This window comes from Mobula birostris, chromosome 8 (assembly GCF_030028105.1).
Source record: "Mobula birostris isolate sMobBir1 chromosome 8, sMobBir1.hap1, whole genome shotgun sequence".
Taxonomy (NCBI): domain Eukaryota; kingdom Metazoa; phylum Chordata; class Chondrichthyes; order Myliobatiformes; family Myliobatidae; genus Mobula; species Mobula birostris.
Genome location: NC_092377.1, coordinates 85,490,307 through 85,509,903, shown reverse-complemented (window position 1 = coordinate 85,509,903; position 19,597 = coordinate 85,490,307). Strand labels below are relative to the sequence as shown.

General features: G+C 39.8%; 1 protein-coding gene across 2 annotated transcripts in view; it reads left to right on the top strand.

The window, feature by feature from the left end:
• The window catches only part of kiz (kizuna centrosomal protein), a 207,746-nt gene that overhangs the window by 152,467 nt on the left and 35,682 nt on the right, over positions 1 to 19,597 (top strand). For both annotated transcript variants that reach the window (XM_072265562.1, XM_072265561.1), the window contains exon 12: positions 3,047 to 3,140. In XM_072265562.1, the coding sequence (XP_072121663.1) occupies positions 3,047 to 3,140 (94 nt within the window). The remainder of the gene's footprint in view (positions 1 to 3,046; positions 3,141 to 19,597) is intronic.

The following is a 19,597-nucleotide window of genomic DNA, read 5'->3' as shown; positions in this document are numbered from 1 at the left end:
GTCCCGACCCTCCAAGCAGACCATTGCCTTTGTCAGAGCTGGGGAGCAGCCAATACCTTCCAAAAGAACATCTGCAGGCATTCTGACCTCTGCAAGGGACTGGCAGCTGTTGGTGGACCTCGAAGGGCAGCTGAAGTTCCCCAACCATATCGCAGCCACCACCCTGTAACCAGACATTGTCCTAGCGTCTGAGTCTACTAAGCAAGTGGTACTGCTGGAGCTGACAGTCCCATGGGAAGATAGCTTGGAGGAGGCCTTTGAAAGGAAGCTCTCCAAGTACGCAGGACTGGTCAGCAACTGTCAGCAGGCTGGATGGAGAGCGAGGTGTCTCCCAGTGGAGGTTGGTTGTAGGGGATTCGTAACCTGCTCTTTAGTTAGAGCCTTCAGCATTTTGTGCATCGAGGGAGAGAGGAAGAGGAGAGCCATCCGCAGTACCACCGATGCGGCAGAGAGGGCCTCAAGATGGCTGTGGCTCAAAAGAGGGGAGCCGTGGAGTCATAAGTAGATAGCCGTCTGGACACAAGCTGGGGTCTGATCAGCCCCGGCTGGGTCACCTGGAGGAGGTTGTATAATGTTGAAAGATCCGAAACACCCGATGATTCCAGGAACATCACTGAAGATGTGTCCAGAAGCGTCAATAGATGTATGTACACAGCGTAGCTTGGTACAGAAAACTCCTGCACCCTCCTCTGGCAGCAGCGAGAGAGAGACCAGTAAAACCCAGACACCCTTAACACCCACTTGCCTTCTGCTGTCCTCCTAGTCATTTTCATGGGTTCACATTCCGTCATAAGATATAGGAACAGAATTAGGCCATTTGGCCCATCGAGTCGGCTCTGCCATTTCATCATGGCCGATCCAATTTTCCCCCTCAGCCCCAATCTCCTGCCTTCTTCCCTTATCCCTTCATGCCCTGAACAATCAATTTATCAACCTCTGGTTAAATATACTTAAAGACTTGGTCTCCACAGCCGCCTGTGGCAACGAATTCCACAGGTTCACCACGTTCTGGCTAAAGAAATTCCTCCTCATCTCTGCTCTGCTCTGTATTCTGAAGCTGTATCCTCTGATCCTAGACTCTCCTACCATAAGAAACATCGTCTACACATCCACTCTATCAACGCCTTTCAACATTTGAAGTTTGAATTAGATCATCCCTCATGCTTCTGAATTGTAGTGAATGCAGACCCAGAGCTATTAAACACTCTTCATCTGCCAAGCCATTCAATCCTGCAATCATTTTTGTGAACCTCTTGAAAACTCTCCAATTTTAGCACATCCTTTCTAAGATAAGGGACCCAAAACTGCTTACAATACTCCAAGTGAGGGCGCAACAGCACTTTATAAAGCCTCAACATTACATCCTTGCTTTTATATTCTAGTCCACTTGAAATGAATGCCAATATCGCATTTGCCTTGCTCACTACAGACTCAACCTGCAAATTAACCTTTCGGGAATCCTGCACAAGCACTCCCAAGTCCCGTTGCAGCTCAAATTTTTGGATTTTCTTTTCACTTAGAAAATAGTCTACCCTTTTATTTCTTCTACCAAAGTACACAACCATACACTTCCCAACACTGTATTCATCTGCCACTTCTTTGTCCATTCTCCTGATTTGTCTACATCCTCCCTACTTCCTCAAGATTATCTGCCCCTCCACCTATTTTCATATCATCCGCAAACCTTGCAAAAATGCCATCAATTCTGTTATCCAAGACATTGACAAATATGTAAAAAGAATCGGTCCCGATACAGACCACTATGGAACACCACTAGTCACTGGCAGCCAACCAGAGAAGGCCTCCTTTATTCTCACTCTTTGCTTCCTGCCAATCAGCCACTGCTTTATTCATGTTGGTATCTTTCCTGTAATACCGTGAGCTCTTGTTAAACAGCCTCACTTGTGGCACTTTGTCAAAGACCTTCTGAAAATCCAAGTTCACAACACCAACTGATTCTCCTTTGAATATCCTGCTCGTTATTTCTTCAAAGAATTCCAACAGATTTGTCAGGCAAGATTTTCCTTTGAGGAAACCACACTGACTGTGGCCTATTTTATCCTGTGCCTCCAAGTTTCCTGAAACCACATCTTTAACAATTGACTTCAACATCTTCCCGACCACTGAGGTCTGACTAACTGGCCTATAATTGTCTTTCTTCTGCCTCTCCCCCTTCTTGAATAGTAGAGTGACATTTGTAATTTCCCAGTCTTCTGGAACCATTCCAGAATCTAGTGATTCTTGGAAGATACTTACTAATCTCTTCAGCCACCTCTTTCAGAACTCTAGGGTGGACACCATCTGGTCCAGGTGACTTATCTACCTTCTGACCTTTCACTTTCCCAAGAACCTTCTCCCTAGTAGTGACAACTTTCATTAGGAAATGATATCTGCACACTCCACTCTCAACCTTGCTGAATTCCCCAGGAAATAGTTAAAACGCCAGATTGCTCACTTGGCCCAAAAATTCATAATTAAAATGGATTTTACAGACTGCAATGGATTGCAGTTCAGGAAAAGCATATTTAAAAGAGGAAGAAGTAGTAGTAGTTTTGTGAGCTCTCTGCAGAATGGTGCCATCTTGAAGGTTGCTTTGATGTCATGACTCATCTCATCTTTTCGTGCATTTCAATACTGAGATTGTTGTGAAGTAAATTGGACCACAACATCTTTTGCATGTGGAGTCTATTAAGGTTACTGTGCAACAAAGGAGAATATTCTTCACCTTGCCATTATTTCCACTGCAAAGCCAGGACCTACTGTATGCCTGTTCTGAATTATCAAAGGTCTCTATTGTGCAAAACTAAAGCACTTTTATCAAGAGGTCATACTTGTTCTGAAACTTATTTTCAAAGGGTTTTGAGGACATGGTTGTAGCACTTCCACTAAAACAATGAAAAAATACGTTGCTATGCTGAGAAAAGAAAAATAATGTGGAAATTACTCCCCAACTACCACAAGTGCTTTAGCTAAATAATGTAATACTGTTATATATTTGAAATATATATTATTATTTATTATTGTTTTGACTCATCTTGTGTTCCAGGTAAAAGGAACCCGAAATACACCAAAAAGATGAAAAATGATAATGATGATGATCATTGTGAAACTGACTCGAGTGAGGAAAGTTCACATTTAAAGTAAGACACTGATAATTAAATCCAATCATTGCCTGAGACACTTTAGAAAGAAAATCTAAGTAAATATCTTCAGAAAGGGAAATTATGGCAGCAGAGGTGAGAAAGCTTCCTTGACAACATCCGTACTCTAACTGGAGAATCAGAGAGAAAACAGCTATGTTGCCCTTCTGAGATTACACAGACATTTTTTCATACAGCGTGTGTAACAAACTTGATTTTCTCATTTTTAATGTGTTTATGTTTTGATATGAGGTGGTGCGTTGAGTATTTCTCTGTCTTTTATCTGAGAGAGTGACAGATTGGAGCACATCACATTTGAATGGGATTCAGCTTCAACTTGAGCAACTTCTGTTGAATATTACGCTGAATATTTCAGAAAGGGATTTGTCTTCGTTTGCCAATGCCTTTATCAATCAAACACAATATTCAATCAGTGATAGTTTCACCTCAAATCTACTGTCCAATATCATGGAGTCACTCTGGTAGATTCCAATGCAAAATATTAGCTCCCTGATTGGCTTATGTAAACATCTGTAAAACACAAATTAAAATAAGAATTAGTTGAAGATAAACATTTTATGAGATTTCAAATTCTTTTTATCATTTTTGAACTATAAGACATAATCATTAGACAGAGGTTTCTCTTCAGTGGAATCACATCCAAGTCTGCTTTTTACCCAAAGCAGAATTGGCTGTTGTTTTTCACAATTCTTAGTATTTCTCATGGATGTTATGAATGTTGACAGATGTATCTATGACATCTAGTGGAAAAAATAGGCACTGCACTAATTTCTCCTTTTTAAAAAATATTTTACTAAAAATATAACCTTATGTAATAGAAGATCAACTCTCATCTGCAAATGAGGACAATGTCATTAACTTACCACAGTTACTGCCAATCCTAGATTCATATATATTGAAATGATATATTTTTGGAATTGTATTTCATACTTATGACTGCTGTTATATTTCTCACATCACCAGCTCGCACATTTCATTCTTAACTCTTTCTACGCTGGCAGAAAATATCTGAATTTCAAACAACTTTGTACCAATTATAGCCTGAGCTGAATTCTTCAAAAGTGCCTGGTTGTCATAGCAGTATACATGAAGGTAAATTAAGAGTTCCCAGCAGGGAGCTATGCTCAAAGGGTGCATAAGTTGGAAAACTAGTGTGTAGCTCCATCTCCCACCCACGCTGCTTTTGGAAACGTGGCTAGAATGAATTTACAATTTATCCTTTATATAGTACCACGGTAATCAATCACATTCTTTTCAACATTGTATCCAATCCATGTTATGTAAGTTATCTAGTAGTTTTTATCCATCTTCCAAGCTAAAAGTATTTGTTGCTTTCATGAAAAATAGGCAATTTCCTCAGCAAGACATTGAAATACTAATTAGTAATCAATAAGGAAATTGTAAACATAATTAGACTAAATATTTTAAAGTGTTACTAGTTTTTCTGCCATTGCTTTCAAAGTTAGAGTGCTCTGTTAAGATTTAGTCTCTTTATTGAAATCTAAATAATAAGAGCAGTGTATAGACACTCTTTTATGTCAGTGCCAAAAGCAGGTGAATACGATTAAGCCATTTACTGCAGAGCACAAATCCAATAGAAATAACGAATGGTCATTCAAAGAAAATGAGGTATCATCCAAACTTTCCTCATGGAAGGTATTGCTTCTTTGCCTTTCTCTGTACAGAGTATTGAGGTAGACACTGTTTTTCATGTCATGCTAATCATTTTTTTTTGTGATTGGAAAAAAATGCATAGACAATGTAAACTGTCTATTGAGGTTTACTTTATATTCATGTGCATTATCTTTATATGTCCTTCTTGACTTTGTTTCTTTTGAATATGTGCTCTGCTCCAATGTGTACATATGGCTTTCCATTCAGTATAATTTATTTACATGTAAACTACAATATAACGTCATTAATTATAGCACTTCTTTGTAAGCCAATAATGGTCTTCCAAGATCTTTAAAAGAATTCATTCTCTCTTTATGTGTCCTGTTGACAATTGCAAACTACATGTCTGACAACCAGCCCTATTCATGATAATACTGTTTCTATTTCTGAAGCGTTTTGTTGATTTGGATTGTTGGGGTAAATGGCAGCTGGCAACCTTCACACTTTTAGCAAAAGTTTGGAATGAAACCAGGTGCAGTTAGAGTAATTCATGTCCAAACTCCTTTGACTTTCTGGGTAACTGCAAATGAGTGTATACAGCTGCTCCCAGTAGGGTTACTGGGAGACTTAAACAATGAAGGGTTAGGCAAAAAGCTCTGGAAAGTTAAATGCAGAGAGGAAAGTATCAATTGTATTTAAAAATTCTCTATTAGGATCTATACGGAAGCTTTAGATCATGCCATTTGGATTGTTCTTAAAAAAGTTAGCTTTGATAATCTAATATCAAAAACACCCTGTTCCCCAAGTTTTACATTTGTAAAGGTTTAAATGTTTTTAACTTGCATTTATGTCTAACTTTTTATAACCAGAGGCTATCCCATAGTGCCTTAATGCCAATGGAATTCTGTGGAATTGCAGGCACTATTGTAACATTGGAAAGAGTACCTGAGACAACAGGTGCTTCCAGGCCCTACGTCTGTCCCTCAACACCACCACATCACTCCTTCAGCTCCACTTCAGTTACCTGTCAACATTCTAGGACATCTCCCATCTTGAGTGCAATAGAAAGTAGTAATAGACAGGGCAGAAATGCATAATTTTGCCAGGTCATTGTTGAATAATCTGCTTTTTGGTGTTCTTTGTATGGCTTTCTTCTTAAGAGATGATTAACTTAAATTGAAGCTCATGGAATTAATGGTTGGGGATGTTTGTTCAGCAAGAAATAGAGAATGGGAATGATACAATTAAACTGGAATGAATGATTACTGTATTTATTAATGTTTTAGATGATAGAATGGAGAACCACTTTTTCTTAGTTGCTGATGACACAAAGATAGGTGGCACAGTGAAGAGCATGAATGGGATTATAGAACAACAAAGAAGAAACTTATTGCAGTTATGTAGTTAGGCTGTATCAGTGTAATTCCAATACTGTGTACTTCTCTTCAGTCATTGCCTCCATTGAACTCAGTTAATCCACTTCTTGAAATCAGTTAATTTTCCCAAAGCATATAAAGGTAAACAAAGGCAGCATTTGGATAGTTAATTTCCTGCTGTCAACTCAGTTTCTATCACATGACTTATGATTGGTAAATTAAGTGCTCAGTTTATCCCTAATGTACTTTGATGTATAGAGTCAAGTAATACCTCATGATCTGCGCTGCTAGTCCTCTCATATGGAAGCTATTAGAAGGGATGTTATTAAAAGAGGATTTGTACTTGGAGAACCAAGGTGAACTCCAACAGTAAGGTGAGCGCAACAGAAAATAGAAGTGGTTAACAAATAACACAAGGAATTCTGCAGATGCTGGAAATTCAAGCAACACACATCAAAGTTGCTGGTGAACGCATCAGGTCAGGCAGCATCTCTAGGAAGAGGTGCAGTTGACATTTCAGGCCAGGACCCTCCGTCCTGACGAAGTGTCCCGGCCTGAACCGTCAACTGTACCTCTTCCTAGAGATGCTGCCTGACCTGCTGCGTTCACCAGCAACTTTGATGTGTGTTGCAGTGGTTAACAAATATTAGCTAATTAGTTTGAAAGATTCTTGTAGATTGTATCTTTACTGCATGTGCTGAAGATTTGCCAGTAGAATGTGACTCTACTTTGATAAGGCAATCTACAGCTATCCCTTTTCACTTCTTCTGATCCTGATATGCTGAGCCCTTACCCCACTCCCTTACACAACTACTACAATATCACCATCCCCCCCTTCACCCCAGCCCCATTCATCTTCTTCAGCCCCCTCCCTCCTTTCCACCCTATACTTTCTGTGAAGCAAGATGTTCACAAACACAGAACTTCAGGAAAGTTGCAAGCTCTGATGCTGTCTCAACTGGTACACTAAGATACTATGTGGATCAGCACGCACCTGTCTTCATTGAGATATTTAACATTTCCCTGCAATTATGCAGGGTTCCAGACTGCTTTAAAGTTTCTACAATCACACCAGTTCCCAAGAAAGACATGATCACTGGACTTAATGATTATATGCCAGTTGCTCTGACTTCAATAGTTATGAAAACCTTTGAATGTCTAATGTTTAGTCCATTACTGATCCTCTTCTTGACTTTCTAGGGTTTTGCTTATAGAGCAAATTGCTCATTTCAGGATGCAGTTAGCTTGTGCCTTCATTGCATTCTTCAACATTTGGACTCCCCAACACATGGATCTTGTTTGTGGATTTTAGCTCCACCTTCAACACAATTGTTTCAGAGTTGCTCCACAGCAAACGAACCCAGCTAGCTGTACTCTACAGTTTCTGTCAGTGGATTACCAACTTCCTGAAGGAAGGAAGCAGTATGTAAGGCTGGGTTCTTACTTGACCGATCCAATGTCTATAAGCACAGGCACTCCTCAGGGCTGTGTTCTTTCACCCCTCCTATTCTCACTTTATACAAATGACTGTCTTTCCACAGACAAGTTCATTAAAATCCTGAAGTTCACAGATGACACAACTGTAGTTGGTCTGGTCTCTAATAATGATGTGACCCGCTGTCAAAAAGAGATAGACCATCTTGTAGCATGGTGTATTCATAACAACTTGGAGCTTAACACTATCAAGAAGGTGGAAAAGAGGATGAACTTCTCCCAACAATCCCCTACCTGCCCCCTCTTGGAAATTAATGGTCAGGCTATGTCTGTGGTCAAGTCATCCATGTTCCTGGGGACTACCATTAACAATACACTGAAGCAGACAAGCAAGTTTATGCTCATCACTAGGAAAGCCCAGCAGAGATTGTTCTTCCTACTCCAGCTTAGGAAGCTTAACATCTCAGGGCATTTCCTGATGACTTTTTACTCGGCCGTCATTGAGAGTGTTATGACCAACTCTATCACTGTTTGGTTTCTTGCGCCTCCTCCCTCTCCAAGTCCAAGTTGCAGTGAGTGGTCCATTCAGTGGAGGAGATCATTGGCTGTCAGCTACCGATATTAAAAGTGAAGAAAAGAGCTGAAAAAATAACTGCTGACTCCACCCATTCTAGCAGTCACCTATTCACCAAATTACCATCAGGGAGATGCTGCAGGTCCATCACCACCAGGACTACATATCATCTCTAAAGCTTCTTTCCTGTGTCTATCCAGCTTCTCAACAAAACTCACTGGAGTGTAATACCCTACTGTCTCTGCGCAACATCTGTTAAATAGTTTTTCCTGTTCCGCTTGTTGTGTTGATAATTATTGAGTCTGTTCATATTTAAGTTTGATGGTTACAGTGCTTCCAATGTATGCAAACTGGTTGGTTGGGTTTTCCCTGCTGAGTTGAAAGGCTGTGACTCAATTCCCACTCCAGGGACACAATAATCTAAGCGATACTCCTATGCAGTGCTGAGGCAGTGCCATCTTTCTAGGTCGCGCCTGCTCTATCTGGTGAACGTAAAAGATTTTATTAGGAGAGCAGGTGATCTAATCCATTTTATGCCGGAAAACATTTATTCCTCAATCAGTCTCAAGTAAATAATGATTATTTATTTTTATCACATTGCTGTTTGCGGGTGTTTTCAGAGTATATATTTATTGTCATGATTCCTGAATTACAAAATTAGGTATGCTTTAGAAGTACATGATCAGCTTTGGGACATCCTGAAGTTGTGCAAAATACAATGTGAATACAATCAATTATTTTTCAGATTATTAGCACATGGAAATTTATCAGTTCATCGTGCAAAATAGTACGTAGAGATTTGTGAATTGTCATAATTTATTGCACAATTAATGCTGCTCCACTGCTAAACATAATAAGTGGAAATCTTATTAATTTGTCTATGAGCAAAAGAAATATTGGATATAGGCAAGTTTAGCATGTTAAAGTTACTATGAGTCATGTAAGGGATTTTGTAATGAAATCATTAATGTTTTTTATTTCACACAACCTTGAAAATAAGAGGGCTACATGTCATGACTGCAAAGAGTAAACTATTTCTGAAGGCTTTGAGCATTTTTAAAGAGATTTGCCTTTCTGTTTTAACTTTCACTATCTTAATTCCTCTTTCTTACATTCCAGTCCTCTTTTGGCATCTAATTTTCTCCTTTATGGTTTGCTCTGGGTTTTTTCCTGTCCCTAAACTTGATCAGTTAAAAACTATTGCTTCCATCATTCAACATAGTCCTAGATGTGGATTTAACCCTACTATGTTGTTATCAGATCATACAAATACTAGGTGAATAGCTCTAATTCTTCATCTTGTTTTCAAGCGGTTACTAGGGAAATTATGCTAGTCATAGAGAGTCATAGAGCAGTACAGCATCGTTAAAGGCCCTTTGTCCCAAAGAGTCCATGCCAAACACGTGTTCCTTTTCCTGCATTTGATCCATATTCCTCTAAGCCCTGCCCCTTCATGTACCTATCCAGTGCTTCTTAAATTATATTGTTGTATCTGCCTCAACTATATTCTCTGGCATAATGTTCCATATACTCCCCACCTTCTGCATTTTAAAAAAAAAGCTTGCCCCCAGATCTATTTTAAATCTTTTATCTTTTACCCCAAATCCTTGCCCCCAAGTTTTGGTCTCCCTTATTCCTCTTTCCAGGGGAAAAGACCTTTAGCATCCGCCTTATCTAAGCCTCTGATAATTTTAAATGTTTCTCTGAGATTACTCCTCATTCTCAAATGTTCAAAGAATAAACATCTAGCCTGGCCAATCTCTCTGTATAACTCAGGCCCTCCAGTTCTGGCAACATCCTTGTAAATCTTTTCTACACTTGTCCAGTTTAACCACAGCTTTCCTATAACAGGGTGGCCAAAACTATACACAGTACTTCAAATGCAACTTGTCAATGACTTATACAACTGCAGTATGTCCCAACTCCTATATTCATTATGCTGACTGGTAAAGGCCAGCATGCTAAGTGTGATTTACCCCAACTTTGCCGACCTGTGATGTCACTTTCAATGAACTATGTACTTGTATTCTATTACACTTCTTAATGCCTACCATTCATAGTATAGGTCCTATGCTAGTTTGACTTTCCAAAATGCATTCCCCCACACTTACCTGAATTGAAATCCTTACCATTCCTCAACCCACTTCCCTAACTGATCATGATCTCCTTGTAATCCACAATAACCTTTTCTTTATTATCAGCAACACCTCTGAACTTTGCATCATCCACTAACTTACTGATCAAGCATTGTGTATTTGCATCCAGATCATTTATATACACAACAAATAACAAGCATCCCAAGACTAACCCCTGCAGCACAGCCATCCATCAGCCTCTGTTCTGAGAAACTGTTTGCCACCACCTTCTGTTTCCTACCTCGTAGCCAATTCTGAATCTGTCCAACTAGCCATGCTGATTCCTCCTAATTAGATTCGATCTATCCATGTGCAGTTAGATTCTGTCCCTCAGAATTCCCCACAAGTAACTTTCCCACTACTGATGTCAGGTTGACTGGCATGCAGTTCCCTAACTTTTCCTTGGTACCCTATTAAAACAACAGGAACTTCATTAGTGGCTCATGATGAAGCAAATATCTCCACAAGGGCCCTCCCAGTTTCCTCTCCAGCCTGCTACAAAGTCCATGGATGCATTTGTTCCGGCCCTGGAGATTATTCTATTTGCCTTAATGGGCTATGAGGCTGCAACCACCTCTTCCCTTGTAATATGAATGGCCTCAAGAACAACTCTAGTTTTTTGTAATCTCTTGAATAACCATCATCTTAGAACATAGCAGATACAGGCCCTTCAGCCCACAGAGCTGTGCCTAACATGTCCTTACCTTAGAAATTACCTAGGGTTACCCATAGCCCTCTATTTTTCCGAGCTCCATGTACCTGTCCGGGAGTCTCTTAAAAGATCCTATTGTATCTGCCTCCACCACTGTCGCCGGCAGCCCATTCCACACACTCACCACTCTCTGCGTTTAAAAAAAAAACAAAAAACACAAACTTACCCCTAACATCCTCTCTGTATTTACTTACAAGCCTCTGTACCTACTGTGCTCTCTCATGCTGGCCATCTAAACCCTGAAGAAAAAGCCTCAGATTATCTACACGATCAATACCTCTCATCATCTTGTACACCTCTATCAGGTCACCGCTCACCCTCTGTCACTCCAAGGAAAAAAGGCTGAGTTCACTCAACCTATTCTCATAAGATATGCTCCCCAATCCAGGCAACATCCTTGTAAATCTCCTCCACATCCTTTCTATGGTTTCTACATCCTTCCTTTTGTGAGGCGACCAGAACTGAGCACAGTACTCCAAGTGGGGTCTGACCAGGGTTCTATATAGCTGCAACATTACCTCTCAGCTCTTAAACTCAATCCCACGATTGATGAAGACCAATGCACCGTATGTTTTCTTAACCACAGAGTCAACCTGCTCAGCAGCTTTGAGTGTCCTATAGACTCAGACCCCAAGATCCCTCTGATCCTCCACACTGCCAAGAGCCTTACCATTAATAGTATAATCTGTCATCATATTTAACCTACCAAAATGAACCACCTCACACTTATCTGCGTTGAACTCCATCTGCCACTTCTCAGCCCGGTTTTGCATCCTATCGATGTCTCGCTGTAAGCTCTGATAGCCCTCCACACTATCCAAGACACCTCCAACCTATGTGTCATCAGCAGATTTACTAACCTATCCCTCCACTTCCTCATCCAAGTCATTTATAAAAATCATAAAGAGTAGGGGCCCCAGAACAGATCCCTGAGGCACACCACTGGTGGCCGACCTCCATGCAGAATATGATCCATCTACAACCACTCTTTGCCTTCTGTGGGCAAGCCAGTTCTGGATCCATGTCCCCTTGGATCCCATGCCTCCTTACTTTCTCAATATTCTCCACAATAAACATGAAGGTGAAATATTCATCATACATCCCATCTATCTCCTTCAGCTCAAGACATAGGCAGCCCTGTTAATCTCTATGGGAACCTACTCTCTCCCTGGCCGCTCTTCTAAATTTAATCTAACTGTAGGATAGATATAGATATATATTCCAAAAATGAAGAAATAATCAAATGGCAAATTACAATCATGGCTGACAAGGGAAGTCAAAGCTAATGTTAAAACAAAAGCGAGGGCATAGAACAAAGCAAAATTAGCAGGAAGATTTATCCCTGCCTTTACTGAGTCCTTGGCCATCCTGATTACTAGACTTGTTCTTGCTTTATCTTATGGCTTGCACCTGTTGCTCAGAATCTCCTCCTCCTGCCAATCTAGTTTAATCCCTCCCATGTAGCACTAGCAAATTTTGCTGCAAGGATATTGGTCCCTCTCTGGTTCGTGCAACCTGTCCTTCTTGTACAGGTTGCCTCTGCCCTGGAAGAGTCCCAATAGTCCAAGAACCTGAATCTCTTTCCCTAGTACCAGCTCCTCAGCCACAAATTCATCTGGCTTATCCTTCCATTACTGTTCTTGTTAGCATGTGGTACCAGGAGTAATTCAGAGATCACTTACTCTGCGATCCTGCTTTTTAACTTCCTGTCGCTCTCCCCGTAGTAATTCTGCAAGACCTCATCCCTCTTCTATCGATGGTTGTAGCAACATGTACAATGACCTGTCAGTGTTCACCTTCCATGCTTGAGAATTTTCTGCAGCCATTCAGAGATATCCTTGACCTTGGAGGCAACATCTCTTCTGCTGCCACAGAATCTCCTCTCTGTCCCCCTCATCATCAAATCTCCTATCACCATTTCCCTGTCCAACAGTACTCTACCCTTCCCTACTAAGACCTAACTACAGCTAGCACCTGAAAGGACATCTCCCTCAACAATATCCAAGGTACTATACCCGCAAGTAAGGAAAATGTTGCTTATTTATTATGCAAAAGAAATATACTACAGATGCTGTAAGCTAAAATGAAAACAGAACCCCTCAGCAGCTCAGGCAGTATCTTTATGAGAGAAACGCTCTTAACATTTCACATTAAGGATTTTCCATTGGACATTCATCTAAAAATTTTCTTCAGAAAGCAAATTGTTCCCCTGCAAACTATTTTAAATTGGTTTTAATATTGCACTATCCATTCTTTGCTTTTGTACTGCTAAGATTGCTATGTTGCTTACAAATGTATTCTTTAGCTTTAATATTAAAATAACATGACATTGTTTTGCAGTGCATAGGAGAAAATGACTGGAATCACCTGTGAGGTCCTCAATTTTTGCATAGCAACTGTTAAGCCATTGGCCTACCACCTTAATCAAGAAATGCTTAAGTTCTCAATTGGAAGAAGGCTCTTGTATCTCCACACATCACAAAAATATTAAATCCATACCAATTTTATTTTTGTTTCTAGCACCTTGAACAATATACTCACACCATCAAGTTTCAGCTATTTTAATTACAGAATTCTGGATCTAATTTCTAATGCAGCTGAGCTGTGCTGCACTACTCAACTATTCAAAAGTGGCCCCATCTTGTCTCTCTTTGTGGTCTTATGCAATTATACAATTTTACATAAATTTACAAATATCAAATATAATGAGAACCTTGTATTAGTTGGGTAGTAATACGTTTCTGTGTTTTAATCAGTCATACAAAATGCCTCGGTAGTGTAGCGGTTAACACAAGGTTACTACTGCTTGAAGTGTTGGAGTTTAATTCCAGCGCCCTCCATAATAAATTTCTATATTCTCCCTGTGAGTCTGTGGGTTTCCTCTGGATGCTGTGGTTTCCTCCCACAGTCCAAAGACATGCCACTTAGTAGGTTAATTGGTCAATGTAAATTGTGCTATGATTAGGTTAGGTTACTTGCTGGGTAATGTGGCTTGTTGGGCCGGAAGGGCCTGTATCTCTAAATAGTTAATAAATAAGTAAATACTGGAAGAACTGACCAGGTCAGTTAGCATCTACGGAAAGGAATAAACAATTGACGTTTTGGGCCAAGATCCTTCATCAAGATCACTCAGCCCAAAATGCGAACTGTTTATTCCTATCCATAGATGCTGCCTGAAAGGACAAACGGACAGGAAGTTCCTCCTGCATTTTGTATGTGTTACTTTGGATTTTCAGCATCTAGAATCTCTTATGTTTATTCGCTCATGTCTTGATCACCCAGGGTTTTTCACATTGTTTACGTAACTAAGTCATGTATTACCACTAAGTGTGAAATACTATGATACAGTGGCATGCAAAAGTTTGGGCACCCCGGTCGAAATTTCTGTTACTGTGAATAGCTAGGCGAGTAAAAGATGAACTGATTGCCAAAAGGCATAAAGTTAAAGATTTCTTTAATATTTTAAGCAAGAAAACTTTTTTATTTCCATCTTTTACAGTTTCAAAATAACAAAAAAGAAAAGGACCTGAAGCAAAAGTTTGGGCACCCAACATGGCAGTACTTAGTAACGCCCCCTTTGGCAAGTATCACAGCGTGTAAACGCTTTTTGTAGCCAGTTAAAAGTCTTTCAGTTCTTGTTTGGGGGATTTTCGCCCATTCTTCCTTGCAAAAGGCTTCTAGTTCTGTGAGTTTCTCGGGCTGTCTTGCATGCACTGCTCTTTTGAGGTCTATCCACAGATTCTTGTTGATGTTTAGGTCAGGGGACTGTGAGGGTCATGGCAAAACCTTCAGCTTTCACCTCTTGAGGTAGCCCATTGTGGATTTTGAGGTGTGTTTAGGTTCATTATCCTGTTCTAGAAGCCATCTATTCAAAAGGTTCAAAGAAACATCTAAACAAGCCTGATGTATTTTGGAAACAAGTCCTGTGGACTGATGAAGTTAAAATAGAACTTTCTGGCCGCAATGAGCAAAGGTATGTTTGGAGAAAAAAGGGTTCAGAATTTCATGAAAAGAACCCCTCTCCAACTGTTAAGCACGGGGGTGGATCGATCATGCTTTGGACTTGTGTTGCAGCCAGTGGCACGGGGAACATTTCACTGGTAGAGGGAAGAACGAATTCAATTAAATACCAGCAAATTCTGGAAGCAAACATCACACCGTCTGTAAAAAAAAAAAGCCAAAGATGAAAAGAGGATGGCTTCTACAACAGGATAATGAACCTAAACACACCTCAAAATCCACAATGGACTACCTCAAGAGGCGCAGCTGAAGGTTTTGCCATGGCCCTCACAGTCCCCTGACCTAAACATCATCGAGAATCTGTGGATAGACCTCAAAAGGGCAGCGCAGGCAAGATAGCCCAGGAATCTCACAGAACTATAAGCCTTTTGCAAGAAAGAATGGGCGAAAATTCCCCGAACAAGAATTGAAAGATTCTTAACTGGCTACAAAAAGCGTTTACAAGCTGTGATACTTGCCAAAGGGGGTGTTACTAAGTACTGCCATGCAGGGTGCCCAAACTTCTGCTTCAGGCCCTTTTCTTTTTTGTTATTTTGAAACTAAAAGATGGAATTTAAAAAGTTTTCTTGCTTAAAATATTAAAGAAATGTGTCATCTTTAACTTTATGCCTTTTGGAAATCAGTTCATCTTTTACTCACTTAGCTATTCACAGTAACAGAAATTTTGACCAGGGGTACCCAAACTTCTGCATGCCACTGTCTATGAAGGTTCTCAGTCATCCAGGTCATTATATATCAAGGCAACTGGATAAATGGAAGTGTTAACTGTTTTGGAGATGTCAGGGTATAGATGTTAGGACTGCAATGTAAGTAGCTGATAGATGATGAAAACTCCACCCCCTCTGTTCAGGGATGGCTTCTTTAATCCTTCTTTCAAACCACCTGTCCTCCCTGTCCAAAACATGCACCTCCATTCATGCAAAGATGAGACTAATGACCCTCTCATTACCTCTACAACTCTTAACAGCCCTTATGTGATTGCTATACCTTTAAACAACTCACAGAGTGTATAAGCGGGAAAACTACCCACCATGGATCAGAACTGAAGAAGCTGCTTGGATGAGTGGCAAAACATCTTCTAGACAACACAGCAAGTCCAATTGCTTTGATATACTACTGCTTGATATACTATGATATGTATTTCATAAACTTTAGAAAGTATGAGCGTTGACTGAATTTGCTGTCATTAAAAAGAAGTGAATATTCCTTTTGTAACATACAAAATCCTTTTGCAAATAGAGTTGTATAGTTTTTAATTGAGCCTCAAAAAATGTTTAGATTCAGATTTAAATTAGTTTATTACTGTCATTATCAAAATTCCTTCCTAATGTGAAGCTCACAAAATTAAGTGTATATGGCAATAACAAATACAGCAATAAATATAGTGTTGAGCACAAAATAATAGAATGGTGCAAAGATCATAGTGCAATCTCAAGAGGTGCAAAAGAAATGCCAAGTGACAACAGTGGAACCACTGAGAGAGATAGAATTAAAAGTCTGAGAATATGCAGTACAACTGGGAAGAGGATGTGAAAATGGTAATTGGTTCAGAAGTCTGATGGTAGTGGGGAAGAAGCTGTGCCTGAGTCTGGTCATCCATGCTTTCAAGCTCCTGTTACCTTCTCCCAGAAAATAGAGAAGAGAAAATTGACTGGCCAGGGTGGCAGGCATCCTTGATGATACTATTAGCCTTCTTGTTTAATAATGGCAATAATGATTCTATAACATCTATCAAATTCCTAAATATTAATACTGGTTTCTAATTTGATAACTTTGAAGCATATAAATAATGCCATTATAATTACAATGTAAATATATATATTTTTTTAAAAAGCATGCATACTCAAGATGACACAGCAAAAATGTTGTTGGCACACAACATGCAGTGCTGTCCCTCAATTCTTTAAATCCTACACATAATAAATAGACACATAATGATTATCTTTACTGCCAAATGAAGCAGTGAATGATGTTTTACGACCCAAGTGCAGTGAGATGTTTTCACAGGAAACATCTGATGCTGGTTTGGCACCAACTAGATGGTTACGAGAATGCATGACTCTGGATGATACGTTTTGAATTTCTTGCACACCTGGTGTACACATCAGTATTTGGATAGTAAACTGTTACAATAGCAACACTATTCAAAATTGTTATTTTTCAATTGTCTTTTTAAAACATTAGTAATAATTTTTGAACAAGTTTTCTAAAATGCTTCACAACACACTCGATGCTGGAGGGACTCAGCAGGCCAGGCAGTATCTATGGAAAAGAGTACAGTTGACGCCAGAGGCCGAGACCCTTCAGCAGGTCTAAAGGATCTCGGCCCGAAACGTCACCTGTACTCTTTTCCACAGATGCTGCCTGGCCTGCTGAGTTCCTCCAGCACTTTGTGTGTGTTGCTTGGACTTCCAACATCTTCAGATTTTCTCTTGATTGTTCTAAAATGCTTCATTTATTTTGATCTGTCTCTGTTTTATTAATAGTAAAGTAATGAATACACATAAATAAGCAACAGTTCTCATCCTTTTCCTTTTTAAAAAAAATTCCAAAATTATTGTTATTATTTTATTAATCAATGATGATCTCTGCTTAAAATTACCATAGCACATGAGAGAATTTTTTTAGAAGTTACTGTCAATTTGGGCACACACTGTCAGAAAAGTTCACCACCTCTGGTATAGTGTAAAAGGATTTCTGCAATAAATTGAGAAGAAATCTCAGAGAGAACACATATCTCTGCTCCTATAAGAATCAGATATACTGTACCCACCAGTTGGTTCATATGATTTTTATAGGAGGAGAGATATGTATTCTCTTTCTCTCGTGTGTCACCTCATTAGACACAGGTGACATAGGGTCGGAAGGTGTTGAATTGCTGTGGTAGAGCTAAGGAACTACAAGGAATAAAAGACCCTGATGGAAGTTGTATACAGATCCCAAACAGTTGTAAGGATATGGTCTACAAATTACATTGGGAAATAGAAAATGCATGCCAAAAGGGTGTTGTTGGAATAGTCATGCCGGATTTCAATATGCAGGTAGATTGGGAAAATCAGGTTGGCGCTGGATCCCAAGAGGGGGAATTTCTAGATTGCCTACGAGATGGCTTTTTAGAGCAGCTCATGGTTGAGCCCACCAGAGGTTCAGCTATTCTGATTAGGTGTTTTCCTAAGGGGAAAGTGATCTTAATATGATCAAATTCACCCTAGAATTTGAGAAGGAGAAGCTAAAGTCAGATGTATAACAGTGGAGTAAAGGGAGTTACAGAGATATAAGAGAGGAGTTAGCTAAAATTGATCAGAAAAGAACACTGACGGGGATGACAGCAGAGCAGCAATGGCTGGAATTTCTGGAACCAATTGGAAAGGCACAGGATATTTACATCCCAAAGAGGAAAAAGTATTCTAAAGGCAAGGTGACACAACTGTGGCTAACAAGTCAAAGCCAACATAAAAGCCAAAGAGAAGGCATATATAATAGAGCAAAAATTAGTGGAGAGTTAGAGGATTGGGAAGCTTTTAAAAAGCAATGGAAGGCAACTAAAAAAGTCACTAAGAAGGTAAAGATGGAATATAAAAGTAAGCTAGCCAATAATATTTTAAGAGGACACCCAAAGTTTCTTCAGATACATAAAGTGTAAAAGAGAGACGAGAGTGGATATCAAACTGCTGGAAAACAATGCTGGAAAGGTAGTAATGGGGGACAAGGAAATAGTGAATGAACTGATTAAGTATTTTGCAATGTATTCACTATGGAAGACATGAGCAGTATGGTGGAAGCTCCAGAGTGTCAGCGGTCAGAAGTGTGTGAAATTGCCAGTACTAGGGAGAAGGTTCTTGGGAAACGGAAAGATCTGAAGGTAGATAAGTTACCTGGACCAGATGGTGTCCACCCTAAGGGCTCTGAAAGAGGTGGCTGAAGAGATTAGTAAGTATCTTCCAAGAATCACTAGATTCTGGAATGATTCCAGAAGACCGGGAAATTACAAATGTCACTCCAGTATTCAAGAAGGGAGAGAGGCAGAAGAAAGACAATTATAGGCCAGTTAGTCAGACCTCAGTGGTTGAGAAGATTTTGAAGTCAATTGTTAAGGACGTGGTTTCAGGATACTTAGAGGCACATGATAAAATAGGCTGTAGTCAGCATGGTTTCGTCAATGGAAAATCTTGCCTGACAAATCTGTTGGAATTCTTTGAAGAAATAGCAAGCAGGATAGATGAATGAAGGGTGATCTACTTGAAAGATATCGAATGTTGAAAGGCGTCAATAGAGTGGATGTGGAGAGGATGTTTCTTGTGGTGGGAGAGTCTAAGATCAGAGGATACAGCCTTAGAATAGAGGGGCATCTTTTTAAAGCAGAGATGAGTTGGAATTTCTTTAGCCAGAGAGTGGAGAACCTGGGGAATTCATTGCCACAGGTGGCTGTGGAGGCCAAGTCTTTACATATATTTAAGCCAGAGGTTGATAGATTCTTGATAGTTCATGGCATGAGGGATATGGGGAGAAGGCAAGAGATTGGAGCTGAGAGGGAAAATTGGATCAGCCATGCTGAAATGGCAGAGCAGACT